The 23,999-nt window shown below is 40.5% G+C and overlaps 1 protein-coding gene and 1 long non-coding RNA gene across 2 annotated transcripts; one reads left to right on the forward strand and one right to left on the reverse strand.

Annotated features, from left to right (window-relative positions):
- The first annotated feature begins 6 nt into the window (after positions 1-6).
- LOC117796387 lies at positions 7-1,018 on the forward strand. The gene is made up of 2 exons (XR_004620857.1): positions 7-148; positions 737-1,018. It is a non-coding gene; the product is annotated as an uncharacterized LOC117796387 (long non-coding RNA).
- Positions 1,019-22,315: 21,297 nt separating this feature from the next.
- LOC100483621 (60S ribosomal protein L31-like) lies at positions 22,316-22,894 on the reverse strand. Its single transcript, XM_034643475.1, has one exon. It carries the CDS (start codon positions 22,753-22,755, stop codon positions 22,330-22,332), a length of 426 nt encoding a protein of 141 aa, XP_034499366.1. The 5' UTR covers positions 22,756-22,894; the 3' UTR covers positions 22,316-22,329.
- Between the last annotated feature and the right edge of the window lie 1,105 nt (positions 22,895-23,999).

The raw sequence follows: 23,999 nt of genomic DNA on the forward strand, positions 1-23,999 counted from the left end.
CTTTGTAAAGGATTCTCCAGCTTTCCGTTGCACAAACAGTGAAGTGACAGTTCAACCCAGTCCCTATCTGAGTTACCGACTTCCCAAGGACTTCGTAGACCTGTCTACTGGGGAGGATGCTCACAAACTCATAGATTTTCTTAAACTGGTAAAGTATATGTGTACTTAGTACACATATGTGTATACCTTTGTTTTCAAATTGACTTTGTAATATTTCACTGTACTAATATACTGTCTAGATTTTATTTGGTTAGGTCATTTTATAATGAAATATTAAGTAATATAAGTAAGCTGAGGAATTAATTTATTGCTTAGAATGATAGAAAATGTGTTTTATGATGTTTATGCTTTTTGAATAATTTTCACAATACTTGTGCTTTTGAAGAAAGTCTGTATATTGTTTGTTATAGAGTTAAGAGAAGATCCAGCTCTCTGCTGTATTATTTAGGGGGAATGTGTGTATTTGTACTTTTGTGTGTGTGTTTCTTTGTGGGAATATTTGCACAAATGGAAGAAAGAGAAGTATTCAAATACCTGAGGATAACGTGCCCGGGAGCCAAAGTGATAAACTTGTCTAATGAATTTGTTAAGGCATGTTTTTCCATGATGATTTTCAACCATATCTGTTGCCAAGGCCTCTAGAAAATTATACTTGCTGACAGAAAAAGTGATCTTGGCTGAACAAATATCCCAACTAGAATGTGCTATTTTAACGTATCTTGGTTTCCTTTGACAGAAAAGAAATCAGCAAGAGGACGACTGATTAGAGTGCCAGAGTTAAGTCCGAGGTAAAGAGGAAACCACCTTGGCATCAGGAGGCTTCTCTGAGCTCACAACTTCCTGTTACCCCACTTGGGTTGGGGTGGGAGGCAGAGTGAAATCAATAGCTTTTTATATCCATGTGTATTAAGCTGGAAAAAAATGGAGGGACTTTGCTACTTGTAAAAATAAATAATAAATAGATCTTAAATATAGGAAACCATATTGTTCTGATGATAAAATACCTTCTCTGAAATACCTCACTCTTTTGGCTCAGTCTGTTGAGATTTATATATGTTTTCTTGTGCTCTTTATCTGTGTTTCTTGTGCTACCTATCGGGTAGATGGGCAGATAAATATTTGTTATACAGAAGTGGGTTCTTTTTTATTTTTTTTTATTTTTTATTATTATTATTTTTTAAAGATTTTATTCATTTATTTGACAGAGATAGAGACAGCCAGCGAGAGAGGGAACACAAGCAGGGGGAGTGGGAGAGGAAGAAGCAGGCTCATATCGGAGGAGCCTGATGTGGGACTCGATCCCACAATGCCGGGATCACGCCCTGAGCGGAGGCAGACGCTTAACCGCTGTGCCACCCAGGCGCCCCTGAAGTGGGTTCTTTTTTAATTATTACTTTTTNACTCGATCCTACAAGGCCGGGATCACGCCCTGAGCCGGAGGCAGACGCTTAACCGCTGTGCCACCCAGGCGCCCCTGAAGTGGGTTCTTTTTTAATTATTACTTTTTCATGGAAAAAGTAGAACCTTATATTACTACAGAAAATATTTTTCCTACTTTGAGAGGATTTTCATGTAATTTTTCTATTGGTTTATCTTTGGTTTGCATATAGCTAAAATAATACAGACTTCTCAAGCTATCACATAACCGTGAAAATGTGAGTATATTACAACTAGCTTAATATTTAATGTGTATTAGTAAACCTGTCACAAATTTAGTTAGAATTTGGCCTTTTTAAAAAATACTAGAATTTTGGGAGGTAGATTCACTTTTCTTAGGCCACCATTTGAGTCATTACTCTTCAGTGCCCTAATTGGTGAGGAGATATCAGTAATATATAGTTTACTCAGTACTTATTATATGCCAAGACAGTCTGCTATGTGCTCTTTGTGTATTGTTTTACATCCTGGAACAATTTGAAGGAAATTGACCTTACAGTTTCCAAGGACATCTCTCTAATGTGGTATCAAAGAATATTTACTGGAGGTATGTTTTTCAGCTTAGGAGTGCACATTTGAATACTACCATAGGAAGATAGAAAAATGGAGTAGAATTTCCCCTTTCTGTGTAGTTATGGCAGATTCTACATAATGATGTAAGATATTCTTTTTTGGTTATCTCAAACTCCATAGCTTTTTTGTGATTATAATTACTTGGATATTAGTATTTTAAAACAAAATACAAAGATCAAATTGTGATCTTTGACTTCAGTATATCATATGCCATTTCTGAGGCCGGTTGTTTGAAGTTGAGGTGCTTCAAAATATTTTTGTTTTTTAAACTGCTCTTGAGCTACTTGACTGTTAACTCATAATAGAGGGATATATTATCATGAGTTGACTTAACCTTAGCTTTGGAAGCTGGCTTCATCAAGGTGGTACTTCACCAGTCCAAAAAAAAATTAATGTATTTAATACCAACTGAAAAAAATTGGACTATAAATAATAAAATGACTCAAGCAAAATTTGGCAAATATTTTATGAAAAGTATAATTCTGGGTATAAAACTCATTAAATGTTTGCATTAGTTTTCCTGAGGCATTATTGAGTTCAACTTTCACTTTTGAAAATGTGATTTTTTTTTATACATTATTTCCCTAGTATATTCAATTTTTGTTAATTAATCTCAATGCTAATAGTAAATGTAGGACGATAGGCAGGAAATATTCTCCTACACTCGTATATCATTTATGCCTGCCCAAAGTTTAGTTTTGAATTATCCTTTTATTTTATGGGCATTATCTGGTTTTTTTTCTGGTGTTTTTTTTTTGGTTTTTTTTTTTTTTTTTTTTTTTTTGAGGTACTTCAGGTTTGTGCTTGAATTTAAAAAGGGAATTTGTAGCTTGGTCCTGACTTTCTGAAGAGAAGACATTGCAACTGTCGGTTTAGTCAGGTTGGGACAAACATGTTTTACTTTGTCCTGCAGAACAGTAGCATGTAGCGTGGGCCTTCAATACAGCAGATTTTGTCAAAAAGTTCTGTTTTTAAGCCCCATTTTGATGTGTTTTTTCTGAGTTCATTAATTTTTCCCATCTACTCAGACATTTCTCTTTAGGGTAATTGAGGATTGTATCTGCCGTTAAAAAACAAACGTTACATGGCTGAATTTTTTGGCTTTTTTTCCTTACCTATAATTTAGAATAATAATTGAAAATTCATGCATTTGTTAAATGAGGGCCCATTTAACACTTTTCATATAGTGTGTCAATATATACATACTAAACCCCCAACACATGGTAGCTATCATTATCATTCTGCTTTGCAGACCTCTGTGTATTAAAGGCAAGTTCTTTTTTTAATAGAATCAAGAAAATTTTGAGTGCCAAAGGACGTCAGAGATCATTTGGCCCCGTTTCTTTTCCTTTTTTCATCCTTTCCTCCTCCCTGTCCTTTTTCCCCCTTTCTTCCTTTTTTAACACATCAGAAAACTGCTGTCCAGAGGAGTTAAGATTTGCCCAAAATTTCAGCAGAATCAGGACCACGGAAGAACTTCTATTCTAATGCTGTTCTCTAAGGGCTTTATCCTAATATTTTTTATAGATAAGTTTCAACCTGGACAAATTAGTATTTTAATAATAGAATTAAAAAAAAATTTTTCTTGAGTATAGTTATTTGACTAGTTGACATAAAACATCACATTAGTTTCAGGTGTACAACATAGTGATTCCCTAAGTTTATACATGATGCTATGTTTACAAGTGCAGCTAGGAATTTTTTTTTTAATAAAGAAGTACAAATTCACATTTGTGGGGAAGAATTAGATGAAGAGATATTAAATACAGAAAATGAGGAAATAACTGTCTTTGAAAGATTAATTCATGTTTATATTAACCGGGTGCACCTTGAGAGGTGACAACCATTTTTTGACATTTTAAAGACAAAATTCCTATTTAATTCATTGTTATTGTTGTTTACCTGTGTTGGCTTGCAGAAAACAGGTTTAGTAAGTAATCTAAGAAAATACGTAATGATAAGCTCACCACTCACAGCACCGGTGTGTCATGTATACACATTGAGAGGCTCGAGGAAAAGGAAACGTAAGACCTAATTTAAAAAGTAATTGGTCAATGAGTCCGGCATGAATTACCTGAAGAGAGAATGCGTTCAAATGCGTTTTTTTTCAATCAAGGGAAATCAAACCAAAACACCGGTGGGTCATAAGGACAGATAGACTAGTAGAGGTGGGGAGCACTGCTGCCGCAGCGGCCCAGTCCGGGGTCGGCCAGGGCCGAGCCTTGTGGGCCGGGCCGGTGTTGGGTGCTGTGTGCGCGCGCATCCGAGCGGCCCTACCTCGTGCACGGCGCGAGGGGGCACCGCACGGGAAACAAGCAGCCGCGGAGGTGGGCACCGTGGGCACCGACACTGGCTCTGGTGAGAAGGAACTTATGAGGTGGCGATAGGGAAGCGAGACCTGAGGCTGGGGGGAAGCCAGCCATGGGAAGAGGGGCAGGGACGCCCCCACGGGAGTGTGCGCGTGAGCACACGGCGGCCCCGAGGCGGGAGAGGCAGCTGGGGTGAGGGCCGGGGCGGTGCCCGGGGCTGACGCGTTGGGATTTCCTTCTTGGGGGCGGTGGGAAGCCAGTGTTGGGGGGTTGAAGCAAGGGAGAAAAATGGTCTGGGTTAGGTTTTTTTGAAGTGGTTTTCTGGTTCATGTGTGGAAAGTAGATCAGTTGGGAGAAGGATGCCTCATGGTGATCATGTGGGTGGCCTTGGGGGGAGCCAAGGGGGCCGGACCGCAAGGGCGCCGCACCGCAAGGGCGCCGCAGAGGGGGAGCACGGGCGGGATGCAGGGCGGGAAGGGGAAGGGGAAGCGGGAAGCCGACCCAAGCCGAGGTCTCTGGCTTGAGCTGTCAGGTGCAAGGTGACGCTGGTTGTCCAATGGGAAAGATGGACGGAGGAGGGAAATGGAGATGCTGGTCTTGGACACGAAGAACTGAAGATTCCAGTGACTCACCCAAAGATGTGCAGTTGCAACCATCAGAAGTTGTGTGGAGGGAGTAGTAGGAGTGGGTCGGGAAGGCATGCATGGCTCACCGGCAGGAAATGCAGGCGGTGGCTCTCTGTTCCGCAGTGTGGGATACAGCAGAGAAGTTGAACAAGAAATAAGAAAACAATTGTTCTTACGTAGTATGAGTAGTAATCTTTCAGTTTGTTAAAAGACTTAATCTGGGGGGCTCCTAGGGGATTCAGTCGGTTAAGCATCCCACTCTTGGTTTTGGTTGGGGTCATGATTTCAGGGTCTGAGAGAGAGGACCTAGTTGGGCTCCAGGGCAGTCTGCTCTCCCCCCCATGCTGTCTCTCTCTCAAATAAATAAAATCTGAAAAGACTTAATGTGGGCATTTAATATGAATTTAGAATTGTTCTTTTTTTTTCTTANAAGGTTCTCTCCCTCTCCCTCTGCTCTCCCCCCCATGCTGTCTCTCTCTCAAATAAATAAAATCTGAAAAGACTTAATGTGGGCATTTAATATGAATTTAGAATTGTTCTTTTTTTTTCTTATGGACTTTTATGTATAAGGTACAAATCTGTCTTCACACAATAGAAATTGACAATATATGGCAGTATAATTATTTTGAGATTCTCTTATTGATCATTATTAATTTTGTTAAAAGTCTCAGTGTGAACCAAATATGACTTAAATTGTATTTCCTGCATCACTGATTTTCTTGACTATTTGAGGCTTGGGTTTAATGTGTACAGTTCTTAGGTGGGTCATCTCACCGTGGATTTATGGGCTTTTAGTCAGGTAAAGACTTAAAGTGAGTTTCTCCTGCAAATTACAAGTGCCCTGCCAGGCCCCCGCCCCCGAAAAAAAAATCTGTAAAATGTCAGCACTAATTTTGGAACGAGGCAAGCAGCTGGGGAGTCGACTACCCATTCATAGTTGTATATAAAAGCAATCATTGGGAAATTGAGTATAAATAACCTTATAACCTTCAAAATAAGCTATAGCAGTTCTTAATAATTTGAGGAGAAATGAATTTCTCTGAGAATCTGGTGAAAGCTGTGGGCTCTCCTGAGAGGGTCATAGATCCCAGATTAAGAAAGAATCCCTGGTCAGAAACCATGTAGAATCAGATTGGAAGCCAAGATTCTGTAGTTGTAAGAATGGAGCCATTTCATAATGTATAGTGTACCTCACTTTTTTTTTTTTTTAAAGATTTTATTTATTTGATAGAGACAGCCAGCGAGAGAGGGAACACAAGCAGGGGGAGTGGGAGAGGAAGAAGCAGGCTCCCAGCGGAGGAGCCTGACGTGGGGCTCGATCCCAGAACACCAGGATCGCACGCCCTAAGCCGAAGGCAGATGCTTAACGACTGCGCCACCCAGGCGCCCCAGTGTACCTCACTTTTAACTTAATAGTTTCTAACGTTGATAGTTTCTAACAATGGTATTTTTGTAATTCATTTATAGTGCATCAGTTTCAGATTGTCAGCTTTCATAAACTGTGTGTTAGAATTCAACCAGAGAAGCAGAACTAGTGTGAGATACATATGTACATGCATATAGACATATATAAAATCTCCTTACAACATGTGTTTATATGTAGACATCATATACACACATGCATGTAAGTACATTCATATGTGTGTGTAAATAAAATAGGGGTTTTATTACAAGGGATTGATTTATGCAGTTGAGGTGGGCTGGCTACGCAAGTCTGAAGTCTGTAGGCCAGGCTGGAACACAGTAGGCATGGTCTGAAGCTCTTGTCCGCAGGTTAATTTTCATCTCTTAATCTCAGGAAAGCCTCAGCCCTGCTTTTGATGCCCTCCAGCTGGTAAAGTCAGGCCCACCATGATATTCTTCCTTATTTGAAGTTAACTGATAAGGACTTGTTAATTACATCTGTAAAAATTTCATGGCAGCAGAACCTAGTTAGTTTTTGTGTAACTGCAGGAAGCCATCACAGACTGGATAAAAAGGTCACATTGTACGTTAGAAGCTAATTCCCGTGGTGGATTGTAATCTATTTAAAAAGTATACTGTGTGGCTTAAATAATTCTGGTTGTGTTTGAAGAAGCGACTGATTATTCTCTGGGATAGGTGTTATCCTTGGAAGCAGGTGCTTTAGAGAAGACTATATACTTATTTTTGTGATGCTGCCGCCACTCTGAAACCTTTGAGGTTTTTTTTGGGCAGGGGGNGACCGCAAGGGCGCCGCAGAGGGGGAGCACGGGCGGGATGCAGGGCGGGAAGGGGAAGGGGAAGCGGGAAGCCGACCCAAGCCGAGGTCTCTGGCTTGAGCTGTCAGGTGCAAGGTGACGCTGGTTGTCCAATGGGAAAGATGGACGGAGGAGGGAAATGGAGATGCTGGTCTTGGACACGAAGAACTGAAGATTCCAGTGACTCACCCAAAGATGTGCAGTTGCAACCATCAGAAGTTGTGTGGAGGGAGTAGTAGGAGTGGGTCGGGAAGGCATGCATGGCTCACCGGCAGGAAATGCAGGCGGTGGCTCTCTGTTCCGCAGTGTGGGATACAGCAGAGAAGTTGAACAAGAAATAAGAAAACAATTGTTCTTACGTAGTATGAGTAGTAATCTTTCAGTTTGTTAAAAGACTTAATCTGGGGGGCTCCTAGGGGATTCAGTCGGTTAAGCATCCCACTCTTGGTTTTGGTTGGGGTCATGATTTCAGGGTCTGAGAGAGAGGACCTAGTTGGGCTCCAGGGCAGTCTGCTCAAGGTTCTCTCCCTCTCCCTCTGCTCTCCCCCCCATGCTGTCTCTCTCTCAAATAAATAAAATCTGAAAAGACTTAATGTGGGCATTTAATATGAATTTAGAATTGTTCTTTTTTTTTCTTATGGACTTTTATGTATAAGGTACNTTGGTTTTGGTTGGGGTCATGATTTCAGGGTCTGAGAGAGAGGACCTAGTTGGGCTCCAGGGCAGTCTGCTCAAGGTTCTCTCCCTCTCCCTCTGCTCTCCCCCCCATGCTGTCTCTCTCTCAAATAAATAAAATCTGAAAAGACTTAATGTGGGCATTTAATATGAATTTAGAATTGTTCTTTTTTTTTCTTATGGACTTTTATGTATAAGGTACAAATCTGTCTTCACACAATAGAAATTGACAATATATGGCAGTATAATTATTTTGAGATTCTCTTATTGATCATTATTAATTTTGTTAAAAGTCTCAGTGTGAACCAAATATGACTTAAATTGTATTTCCTGCATCACTGATTTTCTTGACTATTTGAGGCTTGGGTTTAATGTGTACAGTTCTTAGGTGGGTCATCTCACCGTGGATTTATGGGCTTTTAGTCAGGTAANGACTTAATGTGGGCATTTAATATGAATTTAGAATTGTTCTTTTTTTTTCTTATGGACTTTTATGTATAAGGTACAAATCTGTCTTCACACAATAGAAATTGACAATATATGGCAGTATAATTATTTTGAGATTCTCTTATTGATCGTTATTAATTTTGTTAAAAGTCTCAGTGTGAACCAAATATGACTTAAATTGTGTTTCCTGCATCACTGATTTTCTTGACTATTTGAGGCTTGGGTTTAATGTGTACAGTTCTTAGGTGGATCATCTCACCGTGGATTTATGGGCTTTTAGTCAGGTAAAGACTTAAAGTGAATTTCTCCTGCAAATTACAAGTGCCCTGCCAGGCCCCCGCCCCAGAAAAAAAAATCTGTAAAATGTCAGCACTAATTTTGGAACGAGGCAAGCAGCTGGGGAGTCGACTACCCATTCATAGTTGTATATAAAAGCAATCATTGGGAAATTGAGTATAAATAACCTTATAACCTTCAAAATAAGCTATAGCAGTTCTTAATAATTTGAGGAGAAATGAATTTCTCTGAGAATCTGGTGAAAGCTGTGGGCTCTCCTGAGAGGGTCATAGATCCCAGATTAAGAAAGAATCCCTGGTCAGAAACCATGTAGAATCAGATTGGAAGCCAAGATTCTGTAGTTGTAAGAATGGAGCCATTTCATAATGTATAGTGTACCTCACTTTTTTTTTTTTTTAAAGATTTTATTTATTTGATAGAGACAGCCAGCGAGAGAGGGAACACAAGCAGGGGGAGTGGGAGAGGAAGAAGCAGGCTCCCAGCGGAGGAGCCTGACGTGGGGCTCGATCCCAGAACACCAGGATCGCACGCCCTAAGCCGAAGGCAGATGCTTAACGACTGCGCCACCCAGGCGCCCCAGTGTACCTCACTTTTAACTTAATAGTTTCTAACGTTGATAGTTTCTAACAATGGTATTTTTGTAATTCATTTATAGTGCATCAGTTTCAGATTGTCAGCTTTCATAAACTGTGTGTTAGAATTCAACCAGAGAAGCAGAACTAGTGTGAGATACATATGTACATGCATATAGACATATATAAAATCTCCTTACAACATGTGTTTATATGTAGACATCATATACACACATGCATGTAAGTACATTCATATGTGTGTGTAAATAAAATAGGGGTTTTATTACAAGGGATTGATTTATGCAGTTGAGGTGGGCTGGCTACGCAAGTCTGAAGTCTGTAGGCCAGGCTGGAACACAGTAGGCATGGTCTGAAGCTCTTGTCCGCAGGTTAATTTTCATCTCTTAATCTCAGGAAAGCCTCAGCCCTGCTTTTGATGCCCTCCAGCTGGTAAAGTCAGGCCCACCATGATATTCTTCCTTATTTGAAGTTAACTGATAAGGACTTGTTAATTACATCTGTAAAAATTTCATGGCAGCAGAACCTAGTTAGTTTTTGTGTAACTGCAGGAAGCCATCACAGACTGGATAAAAAGGTCACATTGTACGTTAGAAGCTAATTCCCGTGGTGGATTGTAATCTATTTAAAAAGTATACTGTGTGGCTTAAATAATTCTGGTTGTGTTTGAAGAAGCGACTGATTATTCTCTGGGATAGGTGTTATCCTTGGAAGCAGGTGCTTTAGAGAAGACTATATACTTATTTTTGTGATGCTGCCGCCACTCTGAAACCTTTGAGGTTTTTTTTGGGCAGGGGGAGTCCCACCACGTCCATTTATAAGCCACAGAAGAAAATCTATGTTACTATTTTCTTTAATACCTTGTTTTTGACCAAAAATCATATACAGTTCTGTATCACTTTCCTTTCTTATTCATCAGACTTGGTTCAGAGTTTTTCCAAAATTCAGATGTCAGCCTCAAGAAACCTTAATCCATTTTATGCACCTCTAGGACATTAATCTTCCTGAAGCACAATTACAGTCATTCTAACACTTACAGCCTCCCAGCTTCCCATTGCTTGCAAGTTAAAGTAGACTTCAGTGGGCATCCAAGCCTCTGTGCAGTGTTGCCTCAATCTGTCTTTATGAGGCAATTGCATCCTAGCAGCACGTACTATTCTTCAGCCAGCCTAGATTACTTGAGATAGCTGAGGATGTCTTTATCTTTCTCATCTGCTCCCTTTTCCTGTGCCTTCCGCCCTTACCCCCATTCACCCCCCCTGCCCAGTCTTCTGGTTATTAAAAGCCAGCTTTCACAGCCTGGCTCAAGTGGTATGTTCCTCATGAAATTACACAAAGATTTTCTTTTGTGCTGGAATTTTCATAGCATTCTGGTGTTACTGTTCCTCTTACATTTAGAATCCTGTACAGTATTTGTAGGGTGTAGCTGTCATGATCTTTCTACTAATTGTAAACTTAGGGCAAAAATGGTGTACTTGCAGGGTACCTGGGCAGTTCAGTCAGGTCTGACTCTTGGTTTGGGCTCAGGTCATGGTCTCAGGGTATTGGGATTGAACCCGTGTTAGGCTCCATCCTCAGCACAGAGTCTGCTTGTCCCTCTCCCTCCCACTTCTCCCCTTGCTCATGCTCTTTCAAATAAATAAATCTTAACAACAACAAAAAAACCTTATTAATCTTTAAAAAAAAGAGAATGGTGTACTTGCTTTGCTTTCTCATAGTGGTTTGATGCTTTACCTTGGCCAAATAAAATGTGATTTAGCATCATTGAAGGTATTCTGACTTAGAAGCAGTTCAAAATTAGTTTCCAAAACACTTTCCACAACAGGAGCATCACTCAAGCTCATAATGCATCACTCTTAAGGTCGACAATTTGAAAAATGCAATGCTGAATTATATATGTTAATCTTTTCTATTCACGTTATAGAATCACTACTCCTAAAGATTATTAGAGTTCTTGTCTTCCCTTAACTAAACCAGGTCATCAAAACCTGCTGCTGTCTCAACCCACAGCATTCATGATAGAGCATGTGCTGGCCCTTAAACTGTGAATAAACTCCAACTGAGTACTCTGCCTATTCTAAAAAATGCTGTAGAACTTCAGTATATTCTGTTTGCTTGCCTTTCATCTTTAAGACATTAACACCCTTCTCCCCCTCCCCCCATGCCCAGCACTAACAAGCGCTGTCTTCATATGAGGCAGGCACAGACAGAACTGTAGCCACTGCCTAGGGAGTTATGCCTTCCATAGGTTCAAGAGTCATTCAGAATGATAACCTCTTAGGATGTAGTTCTGTTTTTGTTTTGCTTGTTTTACATTTAAGTGAAAAATTATGCTTGTGAGTTGTTGAATGTCCGCACAGCCCTAGGAACCAACCTGCCTGGGTTAGAATTGGCTTTGTCACCTGTTGATAGCATGATCCAGGGCAAGGTATTGAATCTCTCTGGCCCTCTGTTTCCCAATCTACAAAACAGAGATGGAAATAGCACCTGCCTCTCTGGGTTGTTGCCAGAAGTTGATGTAGAACATAGTTGATGCTCAGTATATATAAGCTCTTACTCGCTGTATTATATCACTGTCATCATGTGATTTCAGTGAGCTGTTAACCTCTGTATTGTAATAATCCAATAATATTTTCTGGTTTCTGCCTTCCTGTGTTCGGGGGAAGGGAACCAACATTCACCCAGCTTCGCAAGACTCTTGATTTCCTGAGCGTCAGTGTGTGCATTTCCAGAGCCACTCCACTTGGCCTGGGACAAGGAGGGGGCAGTATGGGGCAGTAAACATTTGGTTGAGAGTAGAACAGATGTATTGGGGCACCTGGGTGGCTCAGTCAGTTAATCATCTGCCTTCAGCTCAGGTCAAGATCCAGGAGTTCCGGGAACGACCCCTGCATTGGGCTGCCTGCTCAGTGGAGTCTCCTTCTCCCTCTGTCCCTTACCCGTTCATGCATGCTCTCTCTCTCAAATAATTAAAAAAAAAAAAAAAAAGAACAGATGTAACAGGAATGCTTCAAATGCAGTTATATTAAAACAACAGAGTAGGGACTGAAACAAATGCATCCATTCAGGAGACTTAAGAAATGACCATCCTGGTAGTAAAAAATTCTAGGATAAGAGAATNCTTTAAAAAAAAAAAAAAAAAAAAAGAAATGACCATCCTGGTAGTAAAAAATTCTAGGATAAGAGAATGCCAAGCGTCTTGTGGACATTACCTAATTTTTAGCTGTATAGTTACATGAATTAAACAGTTTTTCCCATTTTACAGAAAATGTCTCTGTTGCTCAGATAATTTGTTCTAGATAATAAGTTATAGTCTATATATAGTTATAGTTATATATATATCTATATATAGTCTATAATATAGTCTAGATATATATATGTGTGTATATATATATATATAGTCTATAATAAGTTATAGACCTATGATTCAAATCCATATTCACCCTATGTTTTACTATTTCAAAAATCATAGGAGAATAGCCTGAAGTCTGTGCGGGCTTATCCAGACTGTCTTTAATTAATCTGTGGCCCTTTTAATTTTTCCCTATAAGTAAAATATATACAGCATTCTCAAAAAATCCTAGTGGAGGCCACTGATATAAGTGGCTCCTATTTTCACAAACCAGATACCAAGCAAAGGAACAAATTTGGAAGCATACAGAATAAGACTTGAAATCTCCTTAGTACTTCTAGGACAGACTTCATTGTCTGTTTCAAGAGTTAATGATTCTCTCAGCATACCAGTCACCGCTTACTTAAATCAGTCAAGTTGGTTTATTGTAGTTCCACAATGAAATTCCAAGAGGCCAGCCATTCCTCCTGGTGGCCAGGGAGAGAGCCCTGCCAGAGAGCTTGTGCACTGTGCTCTGGACTTGGTGAGTGGCCTCTGCTTTGTCTTGGTTCTGTAGTTCAGTGTCAGTACTCATGGCTCCATGTGTATATTTTTACTGTGTGCCCTCAATGAAGCTTTTGGCTTAACGGGATCCCTTCTCCTAAAGCAGTAGTGAAGCTGCGTGGCTGGGCGTTGTGCCCTTGTATTCTTGTTCTAGGTAGATTTTGATTGAATGGATTCCTCAACTTTCATTACATTTTAAGGAAAACAACAACAAACCTAAAAAACTGAAAGCTTATGTGTTCATACTGGGCACTTTTTTCTTGCCTTTCTCTACTTCAGAGTATAAGCATAATGCATCTGTGGCTGCTGGGAATAAGCATCAGGACCAGAGCAATATTTTAGAATTTTCACTTGTTTCTGAGTCTTAGGTTACTATATTTCTTTTCTCTGATTTCCCGTTTTTTCTGATTCCCCCGGACTGGTAGGAGGCGGTAGTCCCTGACCTTGAGGAGATTTACAGTCCAGTGGTAAAATAGGGACACGTACATAAAGAGAATGTCCAAGAAAAGATATATGGATATACCTATGTTTTAACAGCCAAACAGTAGTAAATGAAGATGGGCCTTGATTTATAGTTGGTTTTATAAGGTGTGGAAAGTGAAATTTTATAATCGAAAGTTTAATTTACTGAGTTTATGGGAACAGGACTCCATAGTTAAAAAAAAATCCTCCCGTTATGTCCCATTATGCAAATACCTATTCATCAAATGATCAGTCCTAAATATGGTTTGCTGCATATCTGTTTTCTTTAATGCCACACAGCTCCATACACATAATAGGATGGTGTTTGAGAAGGGAGATGGGGCTTGTTGAAGGAATTGTACTTTTCTGCTTGTGATTGGAGAATCAGGACACAAGAGAATACTATGTGGATGCCTAAACTGTGATATATAGTGGTCTTTATAGAATACCTGTGTGCAAAGCATTGAAAGGCTTTGGCTCCTGCCTTCATGCCCTGCATTTATTTGCAGTTCACAGGGTGTCTAACTGCTCAGAAGTTCAGCCAATGATTTCACGGAGCAGGTGGAGGCTCGTTTTTCTTTTGATGGGATGATTTCTTAAGAAGCAAGCCCATCCTTAATCTCATTGAATTCGTTCCAGTCACATCATTACAAAACATTGGGCTAACGGACATGGTTCATTATTTACCTTCCTTCCTAGCTCCCAGCCTCAAATAAAAAGGGGGGGGGCGGTAACAAGGCAAGAAAGAGCACTGAGGTTGTGTATGTACGTGTATGTGGACACATGCCCTCACAAATGTTAAAGTTGATTTGCGTTGGTGTGCTAGATAGTACTTGAATTGGGAATAAGGATGTGTGCCAGGGACATGAAGGAAGAATCATCAAAAGAAAATACTACAGCTTGAGAGGTGACTGGGAATGACCTAATCTCTGTGGAAACTTCTCAGTGGGTTATGAAGTAGGAAAAATGGCAGCGGGAGCCAAGCCAGAACACTGGAGGGTTTTTCTCCAAACCATCATGCCAGATTCACAACATTCAGTAGATAATTTGTAGGTCTTCTTTTCTGTCTTCTTCTTTCCGGTCCCCTACCTTTGTCCCCTTTGTCCTCCCAAGAAGTCATCTTGTGCCATCATAATTTATATGTGGGGCCCATTGTTGGGGTCTGAGGACCTGGACAGGATTATACCCAGCATTATGCATTTATTCTTGTGGAAAGAACTGATAGCTTACTGTTCAATGTCTACACATTGCTTTATAGATGAAAAGTCTTGCGTCAATGCCACGTAACATCACTTTTAGCAGTGTTTGTTGTCAGGATGATAAAAGGCATTTATCTCTGGGCCCACTGGAAGCCCAAACTTCCGCAGCCTGTTTCTCTCATATACAAGAGAAGCAGAGCCTCCTGTACATGCATTGATGGTGCTGAGAGCATCATTGTTCTCAGTTTTTAAAGTGGTCACCCAAAGAAAGGACATTGGGTAGGCATGTGGGAAAGAAGGGATAGAGAGGCATATTCTCAAATACTCTTCAGCGGCATCTGACCTTGACTACAGGGGAATTTATGGTTGGAGAAATAGATGGAGTAGGAAGAGACACAACATTTTAAACAGAAGACTTGAAAGTATAGGCTAGGGCAAAAGGATCATGGGGACCTCTTACAGTAAGTTAGTAGGTACCAGAAGTGAAAAGGTGCAAGGCCATCAGATGACTGCTTCCAGTCACCATTTCTTGTTTGAAATGGAAATGAGACTCCTGGGGTGAGCAGCTTTAGAAAAGGAAAGACTGGCTCAGTTGTTAGAGCATGTGACTCTTGATCTCAGGGTTATGAGTTCAAGTCCCACCTTGGGGCTAGAGCTTACTTTAAAAAAAAAAAAAAGGAGAGAGAAAGATCCTAGGATATGCTACACTCACTTCTGGATTTTGAATGCAAAATAAAGCTGTGACATTTTGAGCAATGGGAAGGAATGTGGTCCATCAGTAAAGAAGCTCCAGTTGCAAGCAATGGAAACTACTTTGGATTAACTACAGGAAAGAGTGTACTGGAAGGATTTGAGGGACCTCAGAGACTTAACAGCAAAGCTGAATAAACAGGGACCCAGGCAATTTCAGAGATCCAGGAGAGAGTATCACCAGAACTCGGTCACCAAAGAGATTGTGGGCTCTCTACTGCTGTTAGTCTGCTCAAGGCCCAGAATCCCAGGAGAGAGAGTCTAATGGGCCCAGCTGAGGTCAAGGGGAAATTACTGCTAGTTTGAACAATATGAATCATGTTCTCTAGAAATTCAACCGAGGAGGGGGTTGGTAGGCACAGTGGTCCAGGAAGCTCTCAGGGAAGAGGAGAAGTTTAATGTAAGACACAAGGCCTAACGTGTAGGTAGTGACCCTAGCCAGGGTGGGGCAGAGCATTTTAAGACAGGCCCAGGAGACTGTGTGCACTGGGGGAAGGGAAATTCCCCAAGAGAAAATAGGAACCAGCAAAGGAAGGGAGTCCTGGGTGACAAAACAGCAGAGGCCCATTCATTCCACGTGGGCAGGAGATGGGGAAGAGAAAGGATGCTGCGTGGTGACATTGCTCAAGATTCTTAGCAGTCCTTATTGGAGAGCGGGACAGCACTCTGAGGCCTCTGCTGTATCAAAGCCTGGGTTCTTATCTCTTCTCTGTTCATTTCTCTTTATCATGTGCGCTTTCATACCTGATGTCTACTTCGATGTTTCAGTTTTACCTCATTTAACTCTAGTCAACCACAGTGTGTGGAGCAGTTGTTACGTAAGAGTCGTCATGCCAAGTGTGAATAAATAAGATGTTATCTCTTACTTTTCTCCTTGAGGGAAGCTCAGGACTTAGCCAAATTTATGCTCTTTACTCCACAACAACGATTTCTCTTATGCATTTACTTTTTGTTAACAGTATATACCCAGACCATCAGCCTTGAAACCTTGAAATCATTTATAACCCAACCTTTTTCTTAATCTCCCAGATTTATATCACTTAATCAACTTATCCACTTAGCCAGTCCTACCAATCCATCCTTCCCAGCCTTACACCCATATCTGCATTTCTGGGTTGGTGCCAGTACTTGTCGAAGCCCTTGTTCTCTGTTACATTCATTTTTCTGCAATAACCAAATAGCTGAGCTTCCTAACTTAGTGTCTGCATTCCTCCTGCCTTTCCTGTCTGTACATAGGTTCCATAGGCCCTCTAGGAATTTCACTCCGACCAATGCAAACTTACTTTCCACTACTCACAACACATCCACCCCTCCAGGCAGGTGTGTCTTCTTGTCCTTCAGATATCCCAGGTTTTTGCTTTCATGCTCCTGCTCGTGTTCTCCTCCTCGCCTGCGGTGCCCTCCTGTATCTCATCCACCCATTCAAACCAGCAGTTCACAGCCTGGCTATGCATTCTAATCACCTGGAGAGGGTTGTTTTTGCCTTTTTTTTTTTTTAATGATTTATTTCTTTTAGAGTGTGAACAGGGGGTGAGGTTGGGGAGAGGGGCAAAGGGACAAGGGAGAGAGAGAATCTCAAGCGCACTCCCCGCTGAGCATGGAGCCTGATGCGGGACTCAATCTTATATCCCCTCGGCCATGACCTGAGCTGAAATCAAGAGTCAGATGCTTAACTGACTGAGCCACTCAGGGACCCCGTTGTTTTGTTTTTTAATATGAATGCGAAGGACCCAGCTTGATCCGCTGGATAATGCTAAGGTACTGCTAGAGTTTAGCACAACTAGTTAAACCTCAGGCTTGCTGCCAGTGTCCACAAACCAGTCCTTCACCTGAGGCCCTCCTGACCTGGTAAAGCCACTGTACCTTCGATCCATGTCTTTCTGTGAACTTCTAGAAAACTGTAGTCCACTTTGTCCAAACCAGCGGCTGATTTCCTACTTTATTGTATTTTTTCCTAGATGTCTCTTGTGTTTGTTTATATCAAAGTTCCTCAAGGGCAGGAATAAAAGGCTTAGACAATTAGTAAGCTCTTCCAGATCATGACATATAAAGTAGATGGAGATCAATCCAAGAATGTTTCAGATGCCTCTTAGTGGGCAGTGAAGTGTTATGGGCTGAACTGTGTCCTTTCCCCAATTCACATGTTGACTCACTAACCCCTAGTACATCAGAATGGGACTGAATTTGGAGACGGGGCTTTTTAAAGAGGCCATTAAGTTAAAATGAGGCGGTTGGGGTAGGCCCTGATCTAATCTAACTGGTGTCCTTATAAAAAGAGGAAATGTGGACACCCAGACACACACAGAAGAAAGACCAACTGAGAACACAGTGAGAAAAAAAATATCTGCAAACCAGAGAGGCCTCAAAAGAAACCAAACCCTCCAACATGTTGATCTCAGATTTCCAGTTTCTGGAACTGGAAAAAGATTACTTTCTATTGTTTAAGCCCCCCAGTCTGTGGTATTTTGTTATGGCTGCCCTAGCAGACTAATATATGAAAGAAGGAGGCGGGGAAATTAAAATAATGAATTTGGGAAGATACTCTAAATTATACTTGTAAGCTCTGAGCTGTCAGATACCATTCATTAACAGAATCAGACACCATTGTAGGCTGTCCTATGCAATAGCCTGACGCATTCATTACTCAATGCAGGGATGCCTTCACAAAGGATACTAGAAACACAAGCACCCCCACACACGAAGCAGAGAAAACGTCTACACCTGGGAGGCTCTGTGTGCAATTCAGTAAGCTCTTTGCTTAGGTACTCTTACTCAAAGCAGCAGGATTTTTATCTGTACTGCTGTTTGAAGATGCAAGCTGCCTGCATTCTAGAGCCACAACGACCACCTGGAAGCCGATCCTCCTTCAGTCAAACTTCCATTTGTATAACACACACCAACCAACACCTGGATTTCAGCCTGCTGAGTCCCTGAGCAGAGAATCAGATAAGCTCATGCTTCTGACCTCCAGAAACTGTGAGATGAAACAGCTGTGTGTTGTTTTAGACCATTAATTTGTGGATATTTTTTACATAGCAATAGAAAACTGATACAGAACTTACTGAATCCTGGAAGTTTAGAACTAGGGCCCATCATTGAAAGCTCAAAGGAAATTAGTTTTTGAATGCCTAAAAGTTAACATGACTTTGCACACCAGAGACTAAAGTTATGGAACCAGTTATCGAAAGAACCCGTAGCATCAAAAAAAACAAATAGGTTTTAGAAGGATTTTCATGGATGACCTTTCAAAAAAATGAGAGCTTATTCTCTACTTGCTTCCAAAAATGATTTGAAGTAACTTTTATAACATTGAGGAAGACATAAAAAGATGGAAAAATATTCCATGCTCATGGATCAGTAGAATTAACATAGTTAAAATGTCCATGCTACACAGAGCAATCTACACTTTCAATGCTATCCCGATCAAAATACTGAGAACATTTTTCAAAGAACTGGAGCAAATAGTCCTTAAATTTGTATGGAAACAGAAAAGGCCCCGAATCTCCAAGGAACTGTTGAAAAGGAAAAACAAAGCTGGGGGCATCACAATGCCGGATTTCGAGCTGTACTACAAAGCTGTGATCACAAAGACAGCATGGTACTGGCACAAAAACAGACACATCGACCAATGGAACAGAATAGAGAACCCAGAAATGGACCCTCGGCTCTTTGGGCAACTAATCTTTGATAAAGCAGGAAAAAACATCCGGTGGAAAAAAGACAGTCTCTTCAATAAATGGTGCTGGGAAAATTGGACAGCTACATGCAAAAGAATGAAACTTGACCACTCTCTCACACCATACACAAAAATAAACTCCAAATGGATGAAAGACCTCGATGTGAGACAGGAATCCATCAAAACTTTAGAGGAGAACATAGTCAACAACTTCTATGACATCGGCCAGAGCAACCTTTTTCACGACACATCGCCAAAGGCAAGAGAAATAAAAGATAAAATGAACTTATGGGACTTTATCAGGATAAAGAGCTTCTGCACAGCCAAGGAAACAGTCAAAAAAACTAAGAGACAGCCCACGGAATGGGAGAATATATTTGCAAAGGACACCACAGATAAAGGACTGGTATCCAAGATCTACAAAGAACTTCTCAAACTCAATACACGAGAAACAAATAAACAAATCATAAAATGGGCAGAAGATATGAACAGACACTTTTCCAATGAAGACATACAAATGGCTAACAGACACATGAAAAAATGTTCAAAATCATTAGCCATCAGGGAAATTCAAATCAAAACCACACTGAGATACCACCTTACGCCAGTTAGAATGGCAAAGATAGACAAGGCAAGAAACAACAATTGTTGGAGAGGATGTGGAGAAAGGGGATCCCTCCTACATTGTTGGTGGGAATGCAAGTTGGTACAGCCACTCTGGAAAACAGTGTGGAGGTCCCTTAAAAAGTTAAAAATTGAACTACCCTATGACCCAGCCATTGCACTACTGGGTGTTTACCCCAAAGATACAGACGTAGTAAAGAGAAGGGCCATATGCACCCCAATGTTCATAGCTGCATTGTCCACAATAGCCAAATCATGGAAGGAGCCGAGATGCCCTTCAACAGATGACTGGATTAAGAAGCTGTGGTCCATATATACAATGGAATATTACTCAGCTATCAGAAAGAACGAATTCTCAACATTTGCTGCAACATGGACGGCACTGGAGGAGATAATGCTAAGTGAAATAAGTCAAGCAGAGAAAGACAATTATCATATGATTTCTCTCATCTATGGAACATAAGAACTAGGAGGATCGGTAGGGGAAGAAAGGGATAAAGAAAAGGGGGGTAATCAGAAGGGGGAATGAAACATGAGAGACTATGGACTATGAGAAACAAACTGAAGACTTCAGAGGGGAGGGGGTGGGGGAATGGGATAGACTGGTGGTGGGTAGTAAGGAGGGCACGTATTGCATGGTGCACTGGGTGTTATACGCAACTAATGAAGCATCGAACTTTACATCAGAATCCGGGGATGTACTGTATGGTGACTAACATAATAAAAAATCATAAAAAAATGAAGTGACTTTTATAAGGCATGTTTAATGATAATTAAAAAGACAAATAGAAATTTAAACCATGGAGGATGAGATATGAACAATATGAAAAATCTTGGCCAAGTATTATAAGGTATTTAACTTTGAATTTCTTAGGTCAAGATATTTTTAAAGAGGTAAAATGATTAACTATAGGAGGGGTTCTCAGTCCTAGGTGTACACAAGAATACCTTGGAGAACTTATTAAAAATCATCAATGCCTGAGTCCCATGTACTGAGATTCTGACTTAATTGGTACATTGTAAGGAAAGAGCACCAAGAGCTGGTCAAGCTGCCCCACCCAGGTGATTCTAATATGTAGCTTTGGTGGTAAACCACCAAAATGTTATTTTTATTATCAAACAAACGATCCATACTGATTTATTAGGAGAGATACATTATGTTTTGGGATTTTTTTTTTATTATGATATGTGTGTGATAGAGAATGTCCTTATGCCTTTATGCTTAAATAGTTTTGCAGAAAATGCAAATATATTTATATGGCTCTTTCTTTAAAAAAATTTAGGGGCGCCTGGGTGGCACAGCGGTTAAGCGTCTGCCTTCGGCTCAGGGCGTGATCCCGGCGTTGTGGGATCGAGCCCCACATCAGGCTCCTCTGCTGTGAGCCTGCTTCTTCCTCTCCCATTCCCCCTGCTTGTGTTCCCTCTCTCGCTGGCTGTCTCTATCTCTGTCAAATAAACAATAAAAAATCTTTAAAAAAATAATAATAAAAAAAATTTTATTTAAATATTGTTGATACACAATGTTACATTAGTTTCAAGTATACAAAATACTGATTCAGCATCCCTGTACATTATGCTGTGTTCAGCACAAGTGTGGCTACCATGTGCCACCGCACAAGGCTATTATTCCTTAAGCTGTAATTTTAGCTCCGTGACTTATTCATTTCATCACTGGAAGCCTGTGTCTCCCACTCCCCTTCGTACATTTTGCCCATCCTCCCCACCCCCATTTCTTTGGCAACTATCAGTTTGATCTCTGTATTTATGAGTCTGATTCTGCCTTTTGTTTGTTTATTCGTTTGTTTTGTTTTTTAAATTCCGCATATGAGGAAATAATATGGTATTTGTCTTTCTGACTTATTTCACTTAGCATAATATCCTCTAGGTCCATCCATATCACAAATGGCAAGATCTCATCCCTTTTCATGGCTGAGTGATATTCCATTTTATATATATGTATATATATATATAATATATATGCATGTGTGTATATATATACCACATATTTATTCGTTTACTGATGAACACTTAGGTTGCTTCTATATCTTGGCTATTATAAATAATGCTACAGTAAAACAAAGGGGTGCATGTATCTTTTTGAATTAGTGTTTTCATTTTCTTTGGGTAAATACCCAATAGTAGAATTTTTGGATCATATAATATTTCTATTTTTAATTTTTTGAGGAACCTCCTTACTGTTTCCACAGTGGTTGCACCCACCACCAACAGTGTTTCCATTCCCACCAGCAGTGCACCAGGGTTCCATTTTCTTCACATCCTTGCCAACACTTGTTATTTCTTGCCTTTCTGATTTAACCCATTCTGACAGGTATGAGGTGATGTCTCATTGTGGTTTTGGTTTGCATTTCCCTGATGATTTATGATATTCAGCATCTTTTCATGTGTCTGTTGACCATCTGGATGTCTGCTTTGGAGAAGTGTCTCTTCAGATTCTCTCTCTAGGACTCTTTCTGTCTTTCTCTCTCTCTCTCTTTTCTCACTTTCTCCCTCCCCTTTCCTTTCCTCCCTTTCTTTTGCAGTTTTATACCTTTATTTGACAATCAGCTGGTAGTTCTCATCCACATTAACTGTCTGTAGGCTTTTGAAAGTGGTGACAGCTACATAGGTAACCAATGTATAAGGCTTGTTTGGTGAATCTTTATTCTCGTTACATTTTCTGGACAACTGGACACAGATACGGTATGGAACATTCCTTATTCCTTTGGCCTGGACAGCCTTGGTGAGCCTGGTGTCAATGTGCACACCTGGAGTAGTTCCCATCTCCTTCATGGCAAATTTCTGGATCTCTTTGAGTGCCATAGGGGCAAGATTCTTGAAACCCATTGCATGGATGTGCTTGTGAATGTTGATGGTGTATTCCGTGGTCACTACCTCATTGATTGCAGAATGGCCCTTCTTGCCACTCTTCTTTTTGGGAGTCATTCTGCTGGGCCCAGGTGGGAAAGAAATGACCATTTCTCATATCAACCTCTGACTAAACACCAAAGACATCATCAAAGTAAAATTTTTGAAGGGATTTCTATGGGGGATGTAAATGAATAAGTTTCTGACGATATAACTTGATGGAGGAATTGGAGTTTAAATTTCCTGGAAATGTGAATGGACAAATCTGTCTTTGCAAATCCAGTTTAAATAACCACCCCGATGGAGAAAAACAGAGGNGAATGTTCATGATAAGGATTGGAAACAAAAAGTTCACCTTGAGGTGTCCAGTGGGAATCTGTGATAAAAATACATTTGCTGAATGAAGGGACGTGATTAAACCTTATCAGGTGGCAGATGTCATCTTGATATTCATTTGCAAAAACATGTCAACTTATGTTCTGTTTTACACATTTACAATTGAGATTTGATTTTTTTCAAGAGAACATTCTTGATCACTCTGATTTTAAAAATGTTTTGACATGGATTGTATAAAAAACACAAATCGAATAAGATTTATTTTGAGATTAGATAATCCTTAGATATTTGTTAGATATGAAATCCAAGGCTGATGATACATGAGGTAGTGCTATGGAAAATTTTGTAGCAATTTTTTCACTTGCAGTAGTGGTTAACAAACATAATACTGTGTGCCCAACATTGTGCTAATCACGTTCTATGTTAACTAGTTTAATCTTCATGGCAACATGTTGGGTAAATACATTATCATCCCAGTTTATGGATAAGAACACTGAGACACAAAGAGATTAAGTGACATTCTATTAGTAAGTGGCAGTTGAAGCATCTGAATCCAGGCATTGTGGCTCTTGAGCTTTTGAACCCATCCACCATGTGAGTCACACAGCCCAGTAGCGGGCACTGTAGGTGAATTCTAAAATAATCATAAAGCATTTGCTGACCTTGGAGAAATGCATTCTGGTGGGGAAATAGACACGCACACACAGTCATACCTGGGAGAAAGGGGAAGGCTTGTGTGGATAGCAAATGGAAGTAGCCAACCTGAGTTATGTGGACCCAGATACTAGCCATGCCTGCAATTCTTGTTCTTGTTCTTCTTCTTCCTTCTTTTTTAAAAGATATTATTTATTTATTTGAGAGATAGAGAGTACACGAGACAGCATGAGCAGGGAGGAGGGGCAAAGGGAGAGGGAGAGACAGACTGCCCACTGAGCAGGGAGCCCGATGTGGGACTCAATCCCAGGATCCTGGGATCATGACCTGAGCGGAAGGCAGATGCTTAACTGACTGAGCCACCC

The sequence above is a fragment of the Ailuropoda melanoleuca genome, chromosome 15 (genome assembly GCF_002007445.2).
Source record: "Ailuropoda melanoleuca isolate Jingjing chromosome 15, ASM200744v2, whole genome shotgun sequence".
NCBI lineage: Eukaryota > Metazoa > Chordata > Mammalia > Carnivora > Ursidae > Ailuropoda > Ailuropoda melanoleuca.

What these genes read in the sequence shown, in the direction of transcription:
- LOC100483621 (XM_034643475.1), bottom strand. Translation starts at nt 22,755, where the DNA reads ATGGTCATTTCTTTCCCACCTGGGCCCAGCAGAATGACTCCCAAAAAG.